The following is a 16,412-nucleotide window of genomic DNA, read 5'->3' as shown; positions in this document are numbered from 1 at the left end:
CGGATCAAAGATTTTCACTCAGGAGCATTTTCTGTTTACGGACCCAGCATTTTTGAAACTCTCACACACAATTTTACTGATCGTCTCAGAGACTGATCCCGGCCAGCCCCGGGGCAAATGCAAAGCAAAAGCGATTTTTTAAATCAGATTTCCCGTTTTGCTCATGGCTCTTCTGCCGTCTGGTGGGATCAGGGAGAGACCCTTGCAGAGAATCCTGCGTGCCATTCGCAGGCGGCTACAGCAGAGGGTTCCCGGGGATGTGGTTTAGATGAGTCCAGCAAAGCAGCTGCGTTCAGTTTCAGCGAGGAAAGAGTTAAAGAGTTCCGTGTTCCCCTGTGCCCGGGAGGCAGCCTTTGTGTTTAACATTGGCAGGGGCTCAGTTCGGGCTGGAGGTTTGTTTTAATTGGGGGAGGGGGCAGAGAAGAGGGGACGCTCCGACTTCTTCAGTCCGTCTCTTTCGTTCACTGATCTAGCGGAGGTGGAGATTTTCAATTCCACCCAGTCAGACGCAGGCAGGAGGATCTGGTAAGACTATCCCAGGAAAAGCCAGTCAGAAGAAATTCTGCGAGGCGGCGGCGGCGGCGCCAGCAGCCGCAGCATGAGGGTGAGCCGGGCGAGGAGGCGCGGCGGGGGGAAGCGAGCGGGATGCTGCGGGAGCCCATCCCGATCCCACGGCGGGAACAACACCTTCCGCAGCGCTGGGAGCGCCCCGCACAGGGATTCGGGGCTGTGGTGCGCCTCTGTGTGCGGGTGTGAGTGTGTGAGAGAAAGGAAAGGGAGAGAGAACAAGAGACGGGCACACGGCAGCTCGGGGGAACTGTTATTCTATAAAGTTTAGCAGTGTATGGATCTTGCCAGAGGCTCTCTATACAGGCTGCAGGGCAGGCAGCACGGGTTTGCCAATGCATGTTGGAATTGATTCTTCGCTGGTGCTGCAAGGAGCGTGTTTCCTCTCGCCCAGGAGAAGGAACAGCGGGCGGCTTCCCCGGCAGCGCTGGCTGGGAGCAGCACAGAGAATCCCCCTTGCCGGCGTTGTTCCCTTCAGCGCCGTCCTGCCCTGCCCCGCTTCATTTGCTCCCGTTCACATCCCAGCTGCCACACACTGTTAACATTTTAGCTGGTCTTTAATAGTTGGAACAATTTTCCACTAGTACGGTCTCTTCCTGCGAACCTCGGTACGGGAATGTTTCAGGCTTGATACTCCAGGCAATTCAGGAATTTAGTCCCTCTGCATCCCAGGCTGCTTCTGTAGCACTGCAGGAGAAGAGGCTCAATGCAGGCGGGTGGCTCCCACATTAACAGAGCACCCTCACACCCTCCAGGCTGTATGTGAAGAAGGACAATCCTAGATTACCTTATCGCAAAAAGTTATCAGGGATGCCAGTGTGTTACTCATAGAAGGCAGGCTGCATGTTATATTCTGCAGCAAGATAAATACTTTAAAAATAAGCACAGAGAAATGAAAGGCTCTCAGAAATCTATTAGAAGTATCTTTAGTAGTTAGCCTATTAAAAACTTTCTAGTTTTTCTTCTTAGGGAAAAGTTTCTTTCGGGAGAGGGAGAAGATGGTAATTGGCAATTTTGTTCCCAGCTTTGCATGCTGGCAGCATGACTGCCATGCTGCCACCATGTTTATATGACACATACATCAAATTTTCACAAAAAGGGCCATAAAGTAAGGAGGAAACTGATATAACTACTAAAACATAGGGCTGTAGGTTCTGTTCAAAGCTTTATCACATTCACTTGGGAAAGTCATTTAACAGTGATGCACGTTTCTCATTTGTAAATTGAGGAACTGTAATCATAGGAAATAATACAAGTATTAATCCTCGCCTGAAAAGAATTACAGTCAAACATGTCTGTTTTTTCTGGTAAGACTTTGCACCATGCTGCTGCTAAGTTCCCTGAGATACTATCATAACCAGCATTTAATTTAATTAAATAAGGAAGGGTTTACCATTTAGTACCTTAAACTTTGAAATTAAGTCCATGGGAACTCGCAGTTGGCCAGTTCCTGATCTCAAATACAGCAGTGCAAGGATTGAAAGGTGGATCCCTACTCTGTGAGGCACAGCACTCTGCATGCCAGACAGGGTTAGCATCGCATCTGCTGCTCTACAGAGGTACACACTCAGACCACATACAACAGCAGCCTGCAATACTAGTAAATATTTATACTGTGCCTGCTCCAGAAGTACTATCAGTAAATTTTCTCCCTCCTTCTCTGGTAAATATCTTGCTATAAAATCTGATTTAGCTGCCCCACAGGGAATGAAATTAGGATTCATTTATTTAAAAGGATCCTCCCAAATACTTCAGGCGAGTCCCTGGAAATCAGAAAGATATAAATACTTTATTTTCTACTCTTCTTTTGTCAACACCACAGCACTTTGTCTTGTTTTGCAGACATAAGCCACGTCAAAAAAAAAAAAAATCTTAAATTAAAACAAGGCTTTAGGAAAATGGACTGAAGTGGCATCCCTGGTTTCACTGGAGGTTTGGTATCTACAATTCCTGTGGCTGTGGTTACACACAAGCAGGATTACACTTACTAGGGCAGGATTCTATGATGCTGTCCTCAGTACCTGGAAATGTTATGAGTTGCTTAGAATACTAAACCAAGTATTTTTTTATCCTTAAAGAACTTAACTTTTTTTATTATTAACTTCACTGTGGCTAAGTACTAAGAGCATGAGTTGCAATTGCATTCAGGGCCAAATGACAAGGTTTGAAGGTATTTTCCTGGCCAGAAGTCTATCCTAGGACTATAATATCTTCCTCCTAATATTTAAGGATTCTGGATTTGGTCCAGGTTTTGATTTGAAATATATGTCTTTTCAGTTTTCATTTGAAATTCAGGTAATAAGTTAGACAAAAATAATATAAAGACTAATAGTTGCAGTACATCAAAAATACTCAGAAAATTGATGAATTTACTACCTTTAATTTTTAATGTAGTGCTTTTACCTTTCTTTTTCAAAGAAAAAAGAAAAAGTTCTTATTTTAGCTAAAATACCATTTAGCAGTCTTCAAGACAGGTGGACTTTTCCTGCATGAATGTGTTTTAAAACAGAATTTCATCCACCTTATTTTTCCATCCCTATACAAATTCTGTCTCAAGTTAACAGGGGATCTTATTTGCATAAGCTGTCACTTACTTAAGGAATTTTTTGTGTTTGCTTCTTGTCAGGTAATGGGTGTATATCTCGATTTCAGAGCAGCACAGTGAGTATAAACAGGTGTTTATACATATGTGTTGCAGAGGCTGAACATTCATAGATGCCCTCCCTAAGTGAAAAACAGGATGTGTTAGACTACCTGTTGTACTGATTATGTGCTTTTTTCCCTTTTATTGCTTACAGTTTCTCTCTGTGGGTGAAAAAGTGAGAAGGATCTCACTGAAATACTGAAGGAAAAAGTGAAACACTTATCTCACTGAATTTGCTCATTGAGGACTTCAGGATGGAAGCCTTGTGTTTAAGAGTTTCCTTGCTGCTGCTGGTCCCGGGATTTGTCCTCAGTGACAGCTCTGACAGAGACGTTTCCAATCGGAGTGACTCGGGAAACCCCCTTTCCACCTTCTCAGGGATTGAATCCAGCATTCTCCTCACCACCATACAGCCCCCGGTGTCCAACCAAACTGTCAAATGCTCCCAGCAGACTAAGATTGCTGAAACTTTCAAATACATTAACACGGTGGTATCCTGTGCTATTTTCATCATTGGGATGGTTGGGAATGCAACTCTGCTGAGGATCATTTACCAGAACAAGTGTATGAGGAACGGCCCGAATGCTCTGATAGCCAGCCTGGCGCTGGGAGACCTCATCTACATTGTCATTGACATCCCCATCATCGTGTACAAGGTAGGACACCACGATCCATCCCAACACTTCCTTACAGATCCCTGGCTGCTCTCTGAGCTTCCTCCTCTACTTAGTGCTCTTCTGTCAATGAAGAGTGCACTTAAGGAAACAATACAACTTCTTTTTGTTCTGCAACAAACCCCTTGCTCTCAAGGTCTCACCTCCATCAAGAAAAAGTGTATCTCCCATTAAAGATGATGTAGCTCTTAGCTCTTAACCGAAGTGTGGCTTTAGGCATTTCACAGGAGCTCTTCATTTCTCACAGCTGCTACAGCTAGCAAAAGAATTTCTGAGGGAAGACTTTTTATAAACTGTTCTCCTCCTCGATGGACTAGTAGCTATTTTTATATTATCCAATCCCTACTTTATATTTTTACAGAAAATACTCCCTGTGATATGCAGGCTCCATATTATGACATTGCAGGGACAGATTATGTCAGTTAAGTTGAGCCTTAAGGTTTTCATTTAATATTCATTAAAAGCAGAGTCTCAAAATTATTCCAATTATATCACAGACCATTTCTGAAATGCTAAATTTCATCTGGATTTGTCAAAGTGTAAAAAGGCTCCCCAGTAATCTTTTCATCCTATATAAAGTTACCTTGTCCCAGTGTTTTGATTTTCCATTTTAATTAAACAAAAGCATAAAGTAGTGCTTTTTCTGATGCAATTTATATTTACTAATATAATTCAAACCATAACATGCTTGAATGAACAGAACAGAGCCCCTTTTTAATATATTTCATTGATATTAACTTATCTTAGAAAAATCATCAAAGAATTCTGTAAGCTTGTATTTGTCTCTTAGTGGACTGTACACAGGTGCATAGCTGATAGGATATTTGACTTCTTTTTTTCAGCAGAAATACGAGGTGTTTCTATTTGTAAATAAAACACTAAGTCATATAACATATATAAGTCATATAATTAAGAAAAAATATTCTTCACAATTTCAGCCCTTGAAGATTCTAATGATTGTTATTTACATGTGTTTTAAGTGAAACATTTTAATGCATGGTTTTATAATAACTGGTGCCTTGTGGTTTCAAACTGGACTTTCAAATTAACGAAACAATGATTTTTAAATATGCATTTTGCATCTTTATAACATTGACATCATAACTGCATTTTAACACAGGTATTCATAGAACAACATCATAAAATTTGAATTAATTATTGGAAAAAAATTCTCTCTATGTGCATATAATACATTTGTACAGAGAGACTGGGAGTCTGTTACTGTCTACCCAACCAGGAAGAGGAGGTAGACAACTTATTCTATAAGCAGCTCAAAAATGTTACAGGATCATTAGCCCTTGTTCTTGTAGGTGACTTTAACCTACCAGACATCTGCTGGGAACTTAATACAGCTGAAAAAAGGCAGTCCAGAAAGTTCTTAGAGGTGTGGAGGATAACACAGACACTTTTTGTCACAGCTAGTGGGTGAGCCCACCAGGGTAGGGACTATGTTAGATCTGCTGTTTGCAAATAGAGATGGGCTGGTGGGAGATGTGGTGGTTGGAGGCTGCTTGGGGCATAGTGATCATGAAATTATAGAGTTCTTGAAATTTGGTGAAATCAGGAGGAACATCAATAAGACACTTACATTGGACTTCCAGAGGGCAGACTTTGGCTTATTTAGGAGACTTATTCAGAGAGTTCCTTGGGAATCAGCCCTTAGAAACAAAGGAGTCCAGGAAAGGTTTCAAAACAGAGGTCTTGAGGGCACAGGGACAGACTGTCCCTGTGTGCTGAAAGATAAGTCAATGGGGCAAAAGCCCAGCCTGGATGGGCAACGAGGTTTCGAAGGAACTCAGGAATAAAAAGAGGATGTGTCATCATTGGAAGGAGGGTCAGATCTCTCAATAAGTATTTAAGGGGTTTGCTAGGACATATAGGAAAAAAAAATAGGAGGCCAAAGCTCAGTTTGAATTTAATTTGGCAACTTCTGTAAAGGATAATAAAAAATGTTTTTACAAATATATGAATGGCAAAAGGAAGGGCAAGACCAACTATTGTTCTTTCCTGGATGTGGATGAGGAGAAGGTGGAAATGCTTAATGCCTTCTTTGTCTCAGTCTTTAGTGGGAAGACAGCTTGTCCTCGGGTCAGCCTCCTCCTGGGATGGTGGATGGTGTCAGGGAGCAGAATGGTCCCCTGTTATCCAGGAGGAGGCAGCCAGATTACTGCTGAGCTGCTTGGATATTCATAAATCTATGGGACCAGATAGGATCCATCCCAGGGTGATGAGGGAGTTGGCAGATGAGCTTGCAAAGCCTCTCTCCATCATTTACCAGCAGTCCTGGCTCACTGGTGAGGTTCCAGATGACTGGAATCTGGCCAGTGTGACACACATTCACAAAAAAGGTGGGAAGGAGGATCCTGGTAACTATAGGCCAGTTAGCCTGACCTCAGTACCTGGTAAGATAATGGAACAGTTTATACTGAGTGTCATCACACTCAGTGGTGTGATGAGGATGGCTAGGGTAACAGACCCAGCCAGCATGGGTTTGGGAGGGGTAGGTCATGTTTGACCAACCTGGTCTCCTTTTATGACCAGGTGACTTGCCTGGTGGATAAGGGAAAGGCTGTGGATGTTGTGTACCTGGACTTCAGCAAGGCCTTTGACACTGTCTCCCACAGCACACTCCTGGAAAAGCTGGCAGCCCATGGCTTGGACAGGAGCACTCTGTGCTGGGTTAAGAACTGGCTGGATGGCTGGGCCCAGAGAGTGGAGGTGAATGGTGCTGCATCCATCTGGGGATCAGTCACCAGTGGTGTCCCCCAGGGGTCTGTGCTGGGGCCATTCCTGTTCAATATTTTTATTGATGACACATTGAGTCTTTCATTAGTAAATTTGCAGATAACACTAAGCTGGGAGCAGGTGTCAAAGGGAGGAGTGCTGGAATGGTTGGATGGACAGGCAGAGTCCAGTAAGATGTTGTTCAATAAATCCAAATGCTGAGTCCTGCATTTTGGCCACAATAATCGCCTGCAACATTACAGGCTGGGGACAGTGTGCCTGGACAGAGCCCAGGCAGAAAGGGACCTGGGGGTGCTGGTCAACAGCTGGCTGAACATGAGCCAGCAGTGTGTCCTGGTGGCCACGAAGGCCAATGGCCCCTGGCCTGTGTCAGGAATGGTGTGGCCAGCAGGAGCAGGGAGGTCATTCTTCCCCTCTACTGGGCACTGGTGAGGCTGCACCTTGAGTGCTGTGTCCAGTTCTGGGCCCCTCAGTTTGGGGAGGACATTGAGACACTTGAGTGTGTCCAGAGAAGGTAACAGAGCTGATGAGGGTCTTGGAACACAAGCCCTGTGAGGAATGACTGGGGATTGGTCTCCTTTTCCTGGCAGCATCTGACAGAACGAGAGGACACAGCCTTAAGCTGCACCAAGGGAATATAGGTTGGATATTAGGAAAAAGTTTTTTACAGAAAGGGTAAAGTACTGGAATTGTCTGCCCAGGGAGGTGATGGTGTCAACATCCCTGGATGTGTTTAATAAAAGACTGGATGTGGCACTCAGTGCCATAGTTTAGTTGAGGTGTTAGGGCATGGGTTGGACTCGATGATCTTGAAAGTCTATTCCAACCTGGTGATTCTGTGATATTATCTATGGTGAAATGCACCACCTGGTTCTGATCTTCCAGTTACATAAATTGCAGATAAGTCTTCTAACTGTAATGGGTTTAATATAACAAGGATGACTGTAAATAATTATGGATGTGATTTAATGGAAATTCTAGTTTACACTTTTCAATACTCCACCTGGAAAGTTAAACTGTCACTTTGTCGATAAAATATCTGTAGCATATTTTGGATTAACAGATTGATGAGAAAGATTAGCTTCTGACTCATTTGAGATTCATCTGTCTTCCACAGCTGGGTGAATGTCTAATGGGACATGGGTGTGGGGCTCTTAGCTGGACTCAGAGCCTACACAAGGCCAGGCTGGATGGGGCTCTGAGCAACCTGGGCTAGTGGGAGGTGTCCCTGTCCATGGCTGGGGAGCCTGAACTGGATGATCATTAAGGTCCCTTCCAATCCAAACCATTCAGTGATTCTATGACTGCACCTCCCATGATATAGTACAGTTTCCTCCCTGGCAGATTACCCTGATGTCTTTACAGATAATTGCTAAGGCAGCATTCTCACTTCTCATGGCATATCTCATAGTTCATTCAGAGGAAAAGTGGCGTGAGTTCTTTTCAGACCCAAGTTTGAGAAAGAACAAGTATTTTTATTACACAATTTTTTCTAACCTTTCAAGAGTTCTGCTTCTTTTTTTTGCAAAAAGGAATGGAAATCTGAAATTAATTTTGCCGTTCAGAATTGCCTTTTGATGGTCTTCTGAAAATTCTTTAGAGGTTTAGTTGAAAGTAACAAACAATCTTTTAAAAATTCTTTTTATTATTTTGCAATATTTTTTTTTCTATTAATCTTCTGTCGCTTCTCAGGAATTACATAGGTGCATTTGTCTTGCTCTGTTTTATATGATGAGCTGAACTATGGTTCTTATTTGATGAATGAAATTTCCTTAGCCTATATGAGAGATTATTTTTGTGCTGCAGAGAAGTCTTGGATAAATAAAGGCTATGAATGAAACCGTAGCCTGTTGACACCAGTGTCTGTCAATTTCCACATGTAAGAAGGCAGAATTAAAATAACTTTTAAAGCTTAATTCTAGATTTTAGCTATTTTTCAGTTATTTAACTTTAAGAATAAATTATTTATAAATTGCCATATACAACCACCTTGCTGTCTGAGGTTAGCTGCAAGAATTGTGATGCAGGGAAGCATTTATGGATTTATAAGGGTGCTCCGGTACATCTCATAAGAAATGCAATTATTATTATTACAGTCCATTTTCCATATGAACCATTCCATAATGTGGATGCTTACATTAGGAGTTGGGTTTAAACTTTGTTAAATGCCATTCCTGTTTATACCACTAGGGATCCTAAAATCTGTGCCACCTTTCAGCTCTTCTTGCTGAGTGACAGTGTGAAGGGTGGCCATTGGAAATATCATGATTGGATAATTGAAGTGATAGGCTTTTAAGGAAAAAAAATTCAAGTGTTTTTATTTTTGTTTTAAAGTAATTTATACCCTTCTGAACTTTATTTTAAAGGATTCTTTTAGTTTCAGAGTTTGCCTCATGTTGAACCATATATTAGTAACCTACATAGTAAGTGGTGTCAAACACTTAATACCTTTTAGGTTCAGACCTTCATTTTTAGGACAAAACAGGACTGAAACCAGAGTAAACAAGCATTCAGCTGCATATTAAAATAACTATTAGTATAGTGTTAAGAAGGCCACATTGTTTAGAACAAAATGTATAATACCTGTAATTATAAGTTAATATCAGAAATAGTTATAATCACTTTCTTGAAACACAATTAACTATTAAATTAACTATTTTGAAACTACTTTTAAAAGAGAAGTAGATAATGCCACTGGTACTCAAATCCATTTTAAAACCCTTAGAAAGAAGCAGCTCTAAAACTAGTAATTGACAATGTAAGATCCCAGGAGAATTTAATCCATTTTATTATGTGTTTACACAATTAACAAAGATATGATGCTGAGAAAAAAAATAATTGTGTAGCTTATGTTGACTAAAGATGTGGTCATAGGTGTTTGAAATTTTTAACCTTTCTTTGTGGTACAGTAGGCTCAAAACTCACTCCTTACTTTCTTTTATTACTGTAATTATATAGTGGATTCCCCTTATTGTTAAGTGGATTGTAATGTGAGTAATAGTCATTGTCTTTTGAAAATATTTAGGATGTATAAAAGGCCCTTTATACTTAATTAGCACAATATATCCACTTGAAGTATCAAATCAGTTAAAAATCTTAACAAATTGAGTTTTATAGGAAGAGTGACAGTTATAAATCCAACCTTAATAGACCAAACTAAAATAATTTAGTTTTCAATCACATTTTTATACCATCAGGACCCAAACAGTCTACTCAAAACACACATATTTTTACTAGTAAAAAGCGTGAGACATCTACCCAGGAAAAAAGCAAGTGTTCACTGCTCAGACAGTTAAAGAAGATGTTTTCTTGATTAAAACGGAGAATTTTGGTTAGTTAATTGGTATTCATGCTTACTTTAGTTGCAACATTATCTAAATCTCGGTAGTCCACCTAGAACATTAAAAATCTGAATATAGAAGGTAGCTGACAGCAAGCAAATATGTTAATCCATTTTGTCTTCAGTGAAGAAAGACTCAGCTAAGGCATTTCTAGTCATGGACATTTTTTAATATCAGAGCACAATCCCTTCTGAATCAAAAATTATTTGGCATATCTGAATATATTTACCAACAGAATTAATAATTATACCTACATGGGAACACTAATTAACCACATTGGCACTGATCTTGTAGTTGATAGAACAAGCGGCATCTTTTGTGCCAAAGCAGTATAAAGCCAAGCCAACAGCACACAAAAGTTAAGAGCACTTAGAGAATAAACCCTTCTTTAAAGGCAGAATTTTTCATATGTAGAGTGTGTATTTCTCAATGAAGTACCAACACAAGTAGGAAATTCTGAGGCCTCAACTTGACCACATTCTGGCTTTCAAAAAATTCTTATCAGGGATTCCAAGAAGCAATGATTGGATAGCCCAGTGTGATGCAGAAATTCATAGAGCCTGCTCCAAGCAGGACCTATTATTCGGGTGTATGTCTCCATGTAGTGACCAAACACAGCACAAACCCAGAGGTAGCACAGGAATTGATCCCTGAGTTCTGAATTTCCCAAAATGGAGCAGGGAATGGAAATCCATCAGGAATCTGTTCTATTTACAAACTACAGCTTCCCAGCAGAGCGTGTTTAATGTGCAAACCAGGGTATCAGTTAAGGAAGAGATTTTATATTCTAAGTCTCAGTTCAAGACCCACTCTGCCTTTAACTCTGGCTCTTCTTTGGGGAGTGGGACATATGTCCTATCAATGCACAGCTCCTCCCTCATCTTCAACTCCTCATCTCATGCCTGCCTTGCTGCTCTGTGGATTTGAAATAGTGTACACTACTTAGAGACTCTAGGTTTAAGAGAATATTTTAGTGTGTTTTCTGTCTTTATTTCTCAAACAGCTGAACTCTACAGATAACAAGGAATTGTTTTGATTGCGCATACCCAGGGCTTACCGGTTCTGCAGTAACTTCTTAGAAATCCTGTCACTCTTTTTAGCAACACACGAAAGAAAATACAGCTGGAAGAACAACAAAAGAAATATTATGCCCAGGGATTGAAAAAATTCCTTTCAACAAATCACCATGCACATAAGCACACCTTGCCGCTCATTGCCCTGAAGAAGAGCAGCCCAGCTTGAGAAACAGTTTACCTAACAGGATGGGAAGACAGCCAACACCATGGAAAGTAATCCTGCTTTGTAAACAACAAAAATACCACAGGGCAGATGCCTAGAGTTGTTAGGAATGCTTTACTGCTAAGTAGGTTTTTGACATAAAAATAAGCATTTTAACAAGAACCTAAAACTTAGGATTTCTTTTTTTCCAGTTAGTTGAGACAGAATATTCTGCTGCAAAACCAGGGCATTTGTTTCCTTACTTTTCAGGATCTCTTGAAGTATAATCTATTTTCCCTTGTGTAAAACTATACATTCCCTTCCATAGCTGCCTAAGCAGGAGAAAAACACTGTAGGCATTCAGTGAATGGCATGAGACCTTTTGCTACCTTCACCTTTACTCAGCTGGGCTAAGATAAGCAAAATAGCAGGAAAAGCTATGACAGGGCAGAGTAAAAAATGTCTTTGATGGTTCTCATGCATCCCCACATAACCTTTCATCCTTCCAGGAAGAAAACTAGTCAGTTTTTTATCCACTCAAAGTAGAAAAAAGACAGTTCTTGGTTGTAGCAAAATCAGGAATGTATTTCCTGCAAAGAAGAGTTGAAGACATACAGCGTCTTTTCTCTATCATGCCAAAGTTGTGAATCTAAGTCTAAGGAAATAAACAAATGATCCCAAAGCTGGCAGAAGCTTGAACAATCATCTCACCATGTACTCAGTACTGGTCTTATGCCCTGCATTATAAAGACTGCCCTTGTTCTTGTTCTTCTCTTCTCTTTGTTTTCATCTAGTCATTGTCCTTTCAAAACATGAGGTTTTTCAGGGAAAGGAATACTTAGAGACAGGCTTTGTTCCTCTCCATCTTTACAGCTTTCCTTCTTTCCTGTAATGTGATGGAGCACAGCTGAATTGTGAAGCAAGAAATAGATGAGCTTTGTCCAGCAATGCAATTCTCACATAAAATATGGGTTTTAGGAAGAAGGAAAAGGCTTGAAAACATGCAATGAATTCCTACCCTATGACATTTCATGAGGAGAGAAGGGTCCTGTTTCAGCCACCACAACCAAAATACCACTGCTGAGGACTCAATACATCCTTATTCCTAACTAAGCAATCTTACAGATCAGAGATAGGTTAGACACTTCAGTCAGAATCATCATCTTTTGTCACTTAATGCAGTCAGCTTAGTGGTATAGAACTTAGACACGTCTGTGCTGAGCCAGATATCATCTGGATTTCATCCAAAACACCAGATATCTTGTCTGGCCCATGCAGGCAAGCATGACAAGGGCATATATATAATTGTAGAATACAATTTAAGACAGAGCTTTATCAAGACAGCTCAATATCTCTTAGAGGAAACTAGCCTTATAAAAAAAAAAAAAAAAAAAAAAAAAAAGGAAAAAATGACCCAGCAAAACCAAACATGCTGATGTAACAAAACGAAAAGAATTTCCCTTATCTTTCATTCTGGGCTATGTGGCAAGTAAAGACAATCACCCCAGACTACACTGGTTTTGAAACTCCTGCTCCCCTGTTGGGAGCTATTGGTGCCTTTCTCCATTACTGCACAAGTGCAACATCAGTTGCAGAATAAAGAGGGTATTTCTGTTTTTCCTGAAGACAGAATAGAAGCTGACTTCCATGGTTGTGCCAGAGTTGTTCCAGCAGTATCATGGAACATTTAAACACCATGAAAGTCAGGACAGTGCCCTAGATGGCGGCAGCATAAGGGACAAGCACTGTGTGTAAGGAGCACAGTTCAGTTTCTGGGAAGAACATCTTGTGTATCAGCACAACAATGGTCCCAAGTGGATATGGGAAGAGGCAGTCTCTAGAGCACTAGGATGAGATCAGAGCAAGGGAGGGCAGGTATGGAGCCTTTGCTGCCATCCTCAATGCCTTTGGCAGAGAGGGGACGTCCTGACATGCACCTGTTGAACTGAAGGAGGTTTAATAGAGCAGCTCAGAGCAGGTTCATATCCAGCACCCAAGTCCATGTATTTTGGACTGAGCTCCAGGGCCATCATCTGCCTGCAAGCACAAAGCATCAGCCTGGCATGAGATAAACACAGTGGCTGCACATGAGCATGCTCTGGCCAACACTCATGTGGTGGGGTTACAACATTCTGTCTTTCAGACTATATATAAATTGCTTGGGATGCACAGTGGGACTTGATGTTTTGTACATCAGCTACCATACTGAGGGGGGTTAGAAAATAGCAGCAGCAGAATAAAAGCAATGGAGTGACATTTAAAAATCACTGCAAAGGAATGTTCTCAGTGCTGATGGCTTGTTTGTCTTCAGCCACAGCTCAGGGCACAGAGGCCATATAAAGCAGCAGAGAAGGGAGGATGATCAAGGAAGCTGTGGCTGTCTGGTCACTTTGCTTTTTTAAAGAGCAATCTTGATTTTTGATTTCAGTGCAAAAATACATGTTGACCACACACTTTTCTCAGGAATTGCACCACAGTGTGAAATACTCCTAAGTTGCAAACTGCACAAGGGAAAAGTGCATTTCCTTTGCCACATGTCTTATTTTGAAACCTCAGAGATTTTGTAAGTGAGTTTGCAAATCCACAGTCCACTTCCACAACTCATAGAGAACTGGGACACAAGTAGGAGCAATCAGTCTGATTTCTTCTATCCTAGAGCCCTGAGAGAAAATGTAATTTTCTAGAATTTAATAGTCATTTTATTTGGATACCAAAATATGCAGAAGCACTCGAAGAGCAAAGACAGTTGTTCTTGTTCTTGCATTGTGCCTAAGTAAATCAGGATTAATTAAATTAAATTCCTGGGCTCATTTTTTAATACAAAATAAATGTATTATTTCCTTCTGAAATTTCCATACCATGCTAGGGCAGAACAGAGGGAAATGGACTTGTTTTGATGCAAAAATTAGCAAAACTGAAGACAGGATAAGATTTGCTGACTAAAAATATCTTCAGAAGAAAAAAATTGGCATCTGATCCAAGGGGAAGTAATGAATGCATAGCTGATGCAGAGTGATAATGGAGTACACCCCCAGAAATGATTGCAAAGTGAATCTTGAAATCAAAAAACCTTATTTCTAGTCCCAGGGATTTTGATTAAAATCCACTTGAAAAGAATGTCTAATGATTTGGTACTGATATTACTTCAATTAGTGGAAAGTGTAAGAAACAAAAGGAATAAAATACTTTTAATCTCAAAAAAGGAGAGCTTCCTGGGGTGTGGGGTTGAAGCATACATGCTGGAAGCATGATAAAGCTTCCCCATGAGGAGTAATGAGTTAGTGAACCTTTTTCAAGTACAACACTTTTCTTTTTGAAGCTAATATTTGCCTTGTAGTAACAGAGTTTCACAGTCACTACAAAGTGCTTGTTCGTTTTTATTGCTGGTGCAGCTACAGCCACAGTCAGGGCACTGAAACGAATAGGTGGCTTTCAGTTGCCTTTTAAAGTGTGATCTGTAATGATAAATGAGTCTGGGGGCTCTGGCTGGCACAGGAGATTGACAGAAGTCTGCTAGAGCTGCTTTTCTGTGGCAGTGCCATTTGTAATTTAGCCCTCCCAGCCTGACACCTACTCTGAATTTATCCAAACCCAGCCATGAGTTTGGAGCTGAAATTCCATGTGACTACAACATGGTTGAATTACTATGGGCCCTGATCATCCCTTCTTTTTTTAACTTTTTTTTCTGATAAAAACTAAAACCTCATATGAGAGTTCTAGGCAAAATGCAGAATTTGCTCTGCAAATATTTATTGCACTATTGCAAACCTATCTGGAGAACAATTCCGCTGTAGCTTTCCATGTATTTCACTCAGTCTATAAATACAGATAGAATCAGAAGAACTAATCAAGAGTTTGCAGATACAAACTTACCACTTTTGCTACTGAAGGTACTGACTACAGTTAAATTATCATCCCTAGCAATCCAATCCCTAGCCTTTTGAGAAAAGGGGGATTTCCTTTCATCAAATGTGACTATTCTAAACTGGGATACCATAGCAAAGGTGCTTGCACACATATGTTTTATCCACAGTTTCCATCCAGTTGGCTGAAAGCTGTGAGTTGTTAAAATCTGTCCTGCAATACAGGTAATCAAATGAAAATATTAGATAGTCCTCGAGTGACACAGGCAATGTGGACTGCATAGCTGCTTCCAGCATTTTTAAGGTATCATTTGGGGGACAAAATCACAAGTAATTCAGCATTGTGATGAATGACTATAAAACAGAGAGGGTGCAAAAAATCTGCAGCAGGACTATGAGGAGGAGTTCCTACTAGTCTAGAATTTTGTGATAAAAATCTGTGCTCTGTAGCAAAGTTCTCTGAAAAACTCATGCTATGAAAAACCAGAAAGGTCACACCTACCTTAACTGAGATAAAGATAGCTGTGAATTTGAACTTCCCACAGTTAATATTTGTATTGCTAAAGGTAGTGATTATTAGCATGCTTCAATTTAACACTAATTTAAATAGAAATAAAATGTTTACTTTGAATACTACAGTCCTGAGTTACAACCAGAATTTGTTTTTCTAATTCTATAGCTGGAATACACCCACTTTTACCAGATAATTGTGTTGTTCCAGGACCTAAGTTTCTACTGAAAAATATTTCTAGTCCTTGTGGTTGCAAAGCTAACTCTCAAAACATGAACATCCTATCGCTGAGAAAGTCTCAGCAACAGAGATTTAGAGAAGAAGATTAACAAAATGCTAGTGCAAGAATGAAAAGGTTTAGTGACTTTGTTTTTCAAAGCAACTATTCATGAGGGCTGAAATATCCCTTACTTGAGTTTGTATGGACTCAATAATTTTTCATTTATTACACTTACATTGAATATAATCTGCCATTTTACTGTCAGCACAAGTAAAGGGTGATTTTCTGTGACTCTGCAGCCAGTCGTAGATTTGATTATCCTGAATAATTTTGTGTCCTCTATTTTGTCTGTGTACTTGATATCAAAGCTCAGTTCAAAGACATGTTCAAAGCTCTAACAGTTATAGCTAGAAATATTGCTATTTATATGCTAATTCTTCACAACTGTGCACATAAATCTCTGTACTAATATTTATTATGTAAATGCCTCCTTGGAAATACTACTCTAAGCCTCAGTCACTCACATCTTTCCAATGGATGCCTTTCTGTTGCCTTGAAGCACAGCCCACAAGTTTGCACAGTTGTCCTTTAAAATGTAATATGGAACCAATTATGCATGAACAGTGTTT

At 40.3% G+C, this 16,412-nt stretch overlaps 1 protein-coding gene across 2 annotated transcripts in view; it reads left to right on the top strand.

The window, feature by feature from the left end:
- The first annotated feature begins 284 nt into the window (after positions 1-284).
- EDNRA (endothelin receptor type A) overlaps positions 285-16,412 on the top strand; it is a 31,938-nt gene continuing 15,810 nt past the window's right edge. Inside the window, exons 1-2 of one of the 2 annotated variants that reach the window (XM_056489585.1) lie at positions 285-604; positions 3,366-3,867. In XM_056489585.1, the coding sequence (XP_056345560.1) occupies positions 3,466-3,867 (402 nt within the window). In that variant the 5' untranslated portion in view covers positions 285-604; positions 3,366-3,465. The remainder of the gene's footprint in view (positions 605-3,365; positions 3,868-16,412) is intronic. The other variant, XM_056489587.1, reaches the window with a different exon arrangement.

Source organism: Oenanthe melanoleuca, chromosome 4, assembly GCF_029582105.1.
Source record: "Oenanthe melanoleuca isolate GR-GAL-2019-014 chromosome 4, OMel1.0, whole genome shotgun sequence".
Lineage (NCBI taxonomy): Eukaryota > Metazoa > Chordata > Aves > Passeriformes > Muscicapidae > Oenanthe > Oenanthe melanoleuca.
The sequence above is the reverse complement of the archived record's forward strand: the minus strand, read 5'-3'. Positions and strand labels throughout refer to the sequence as shown.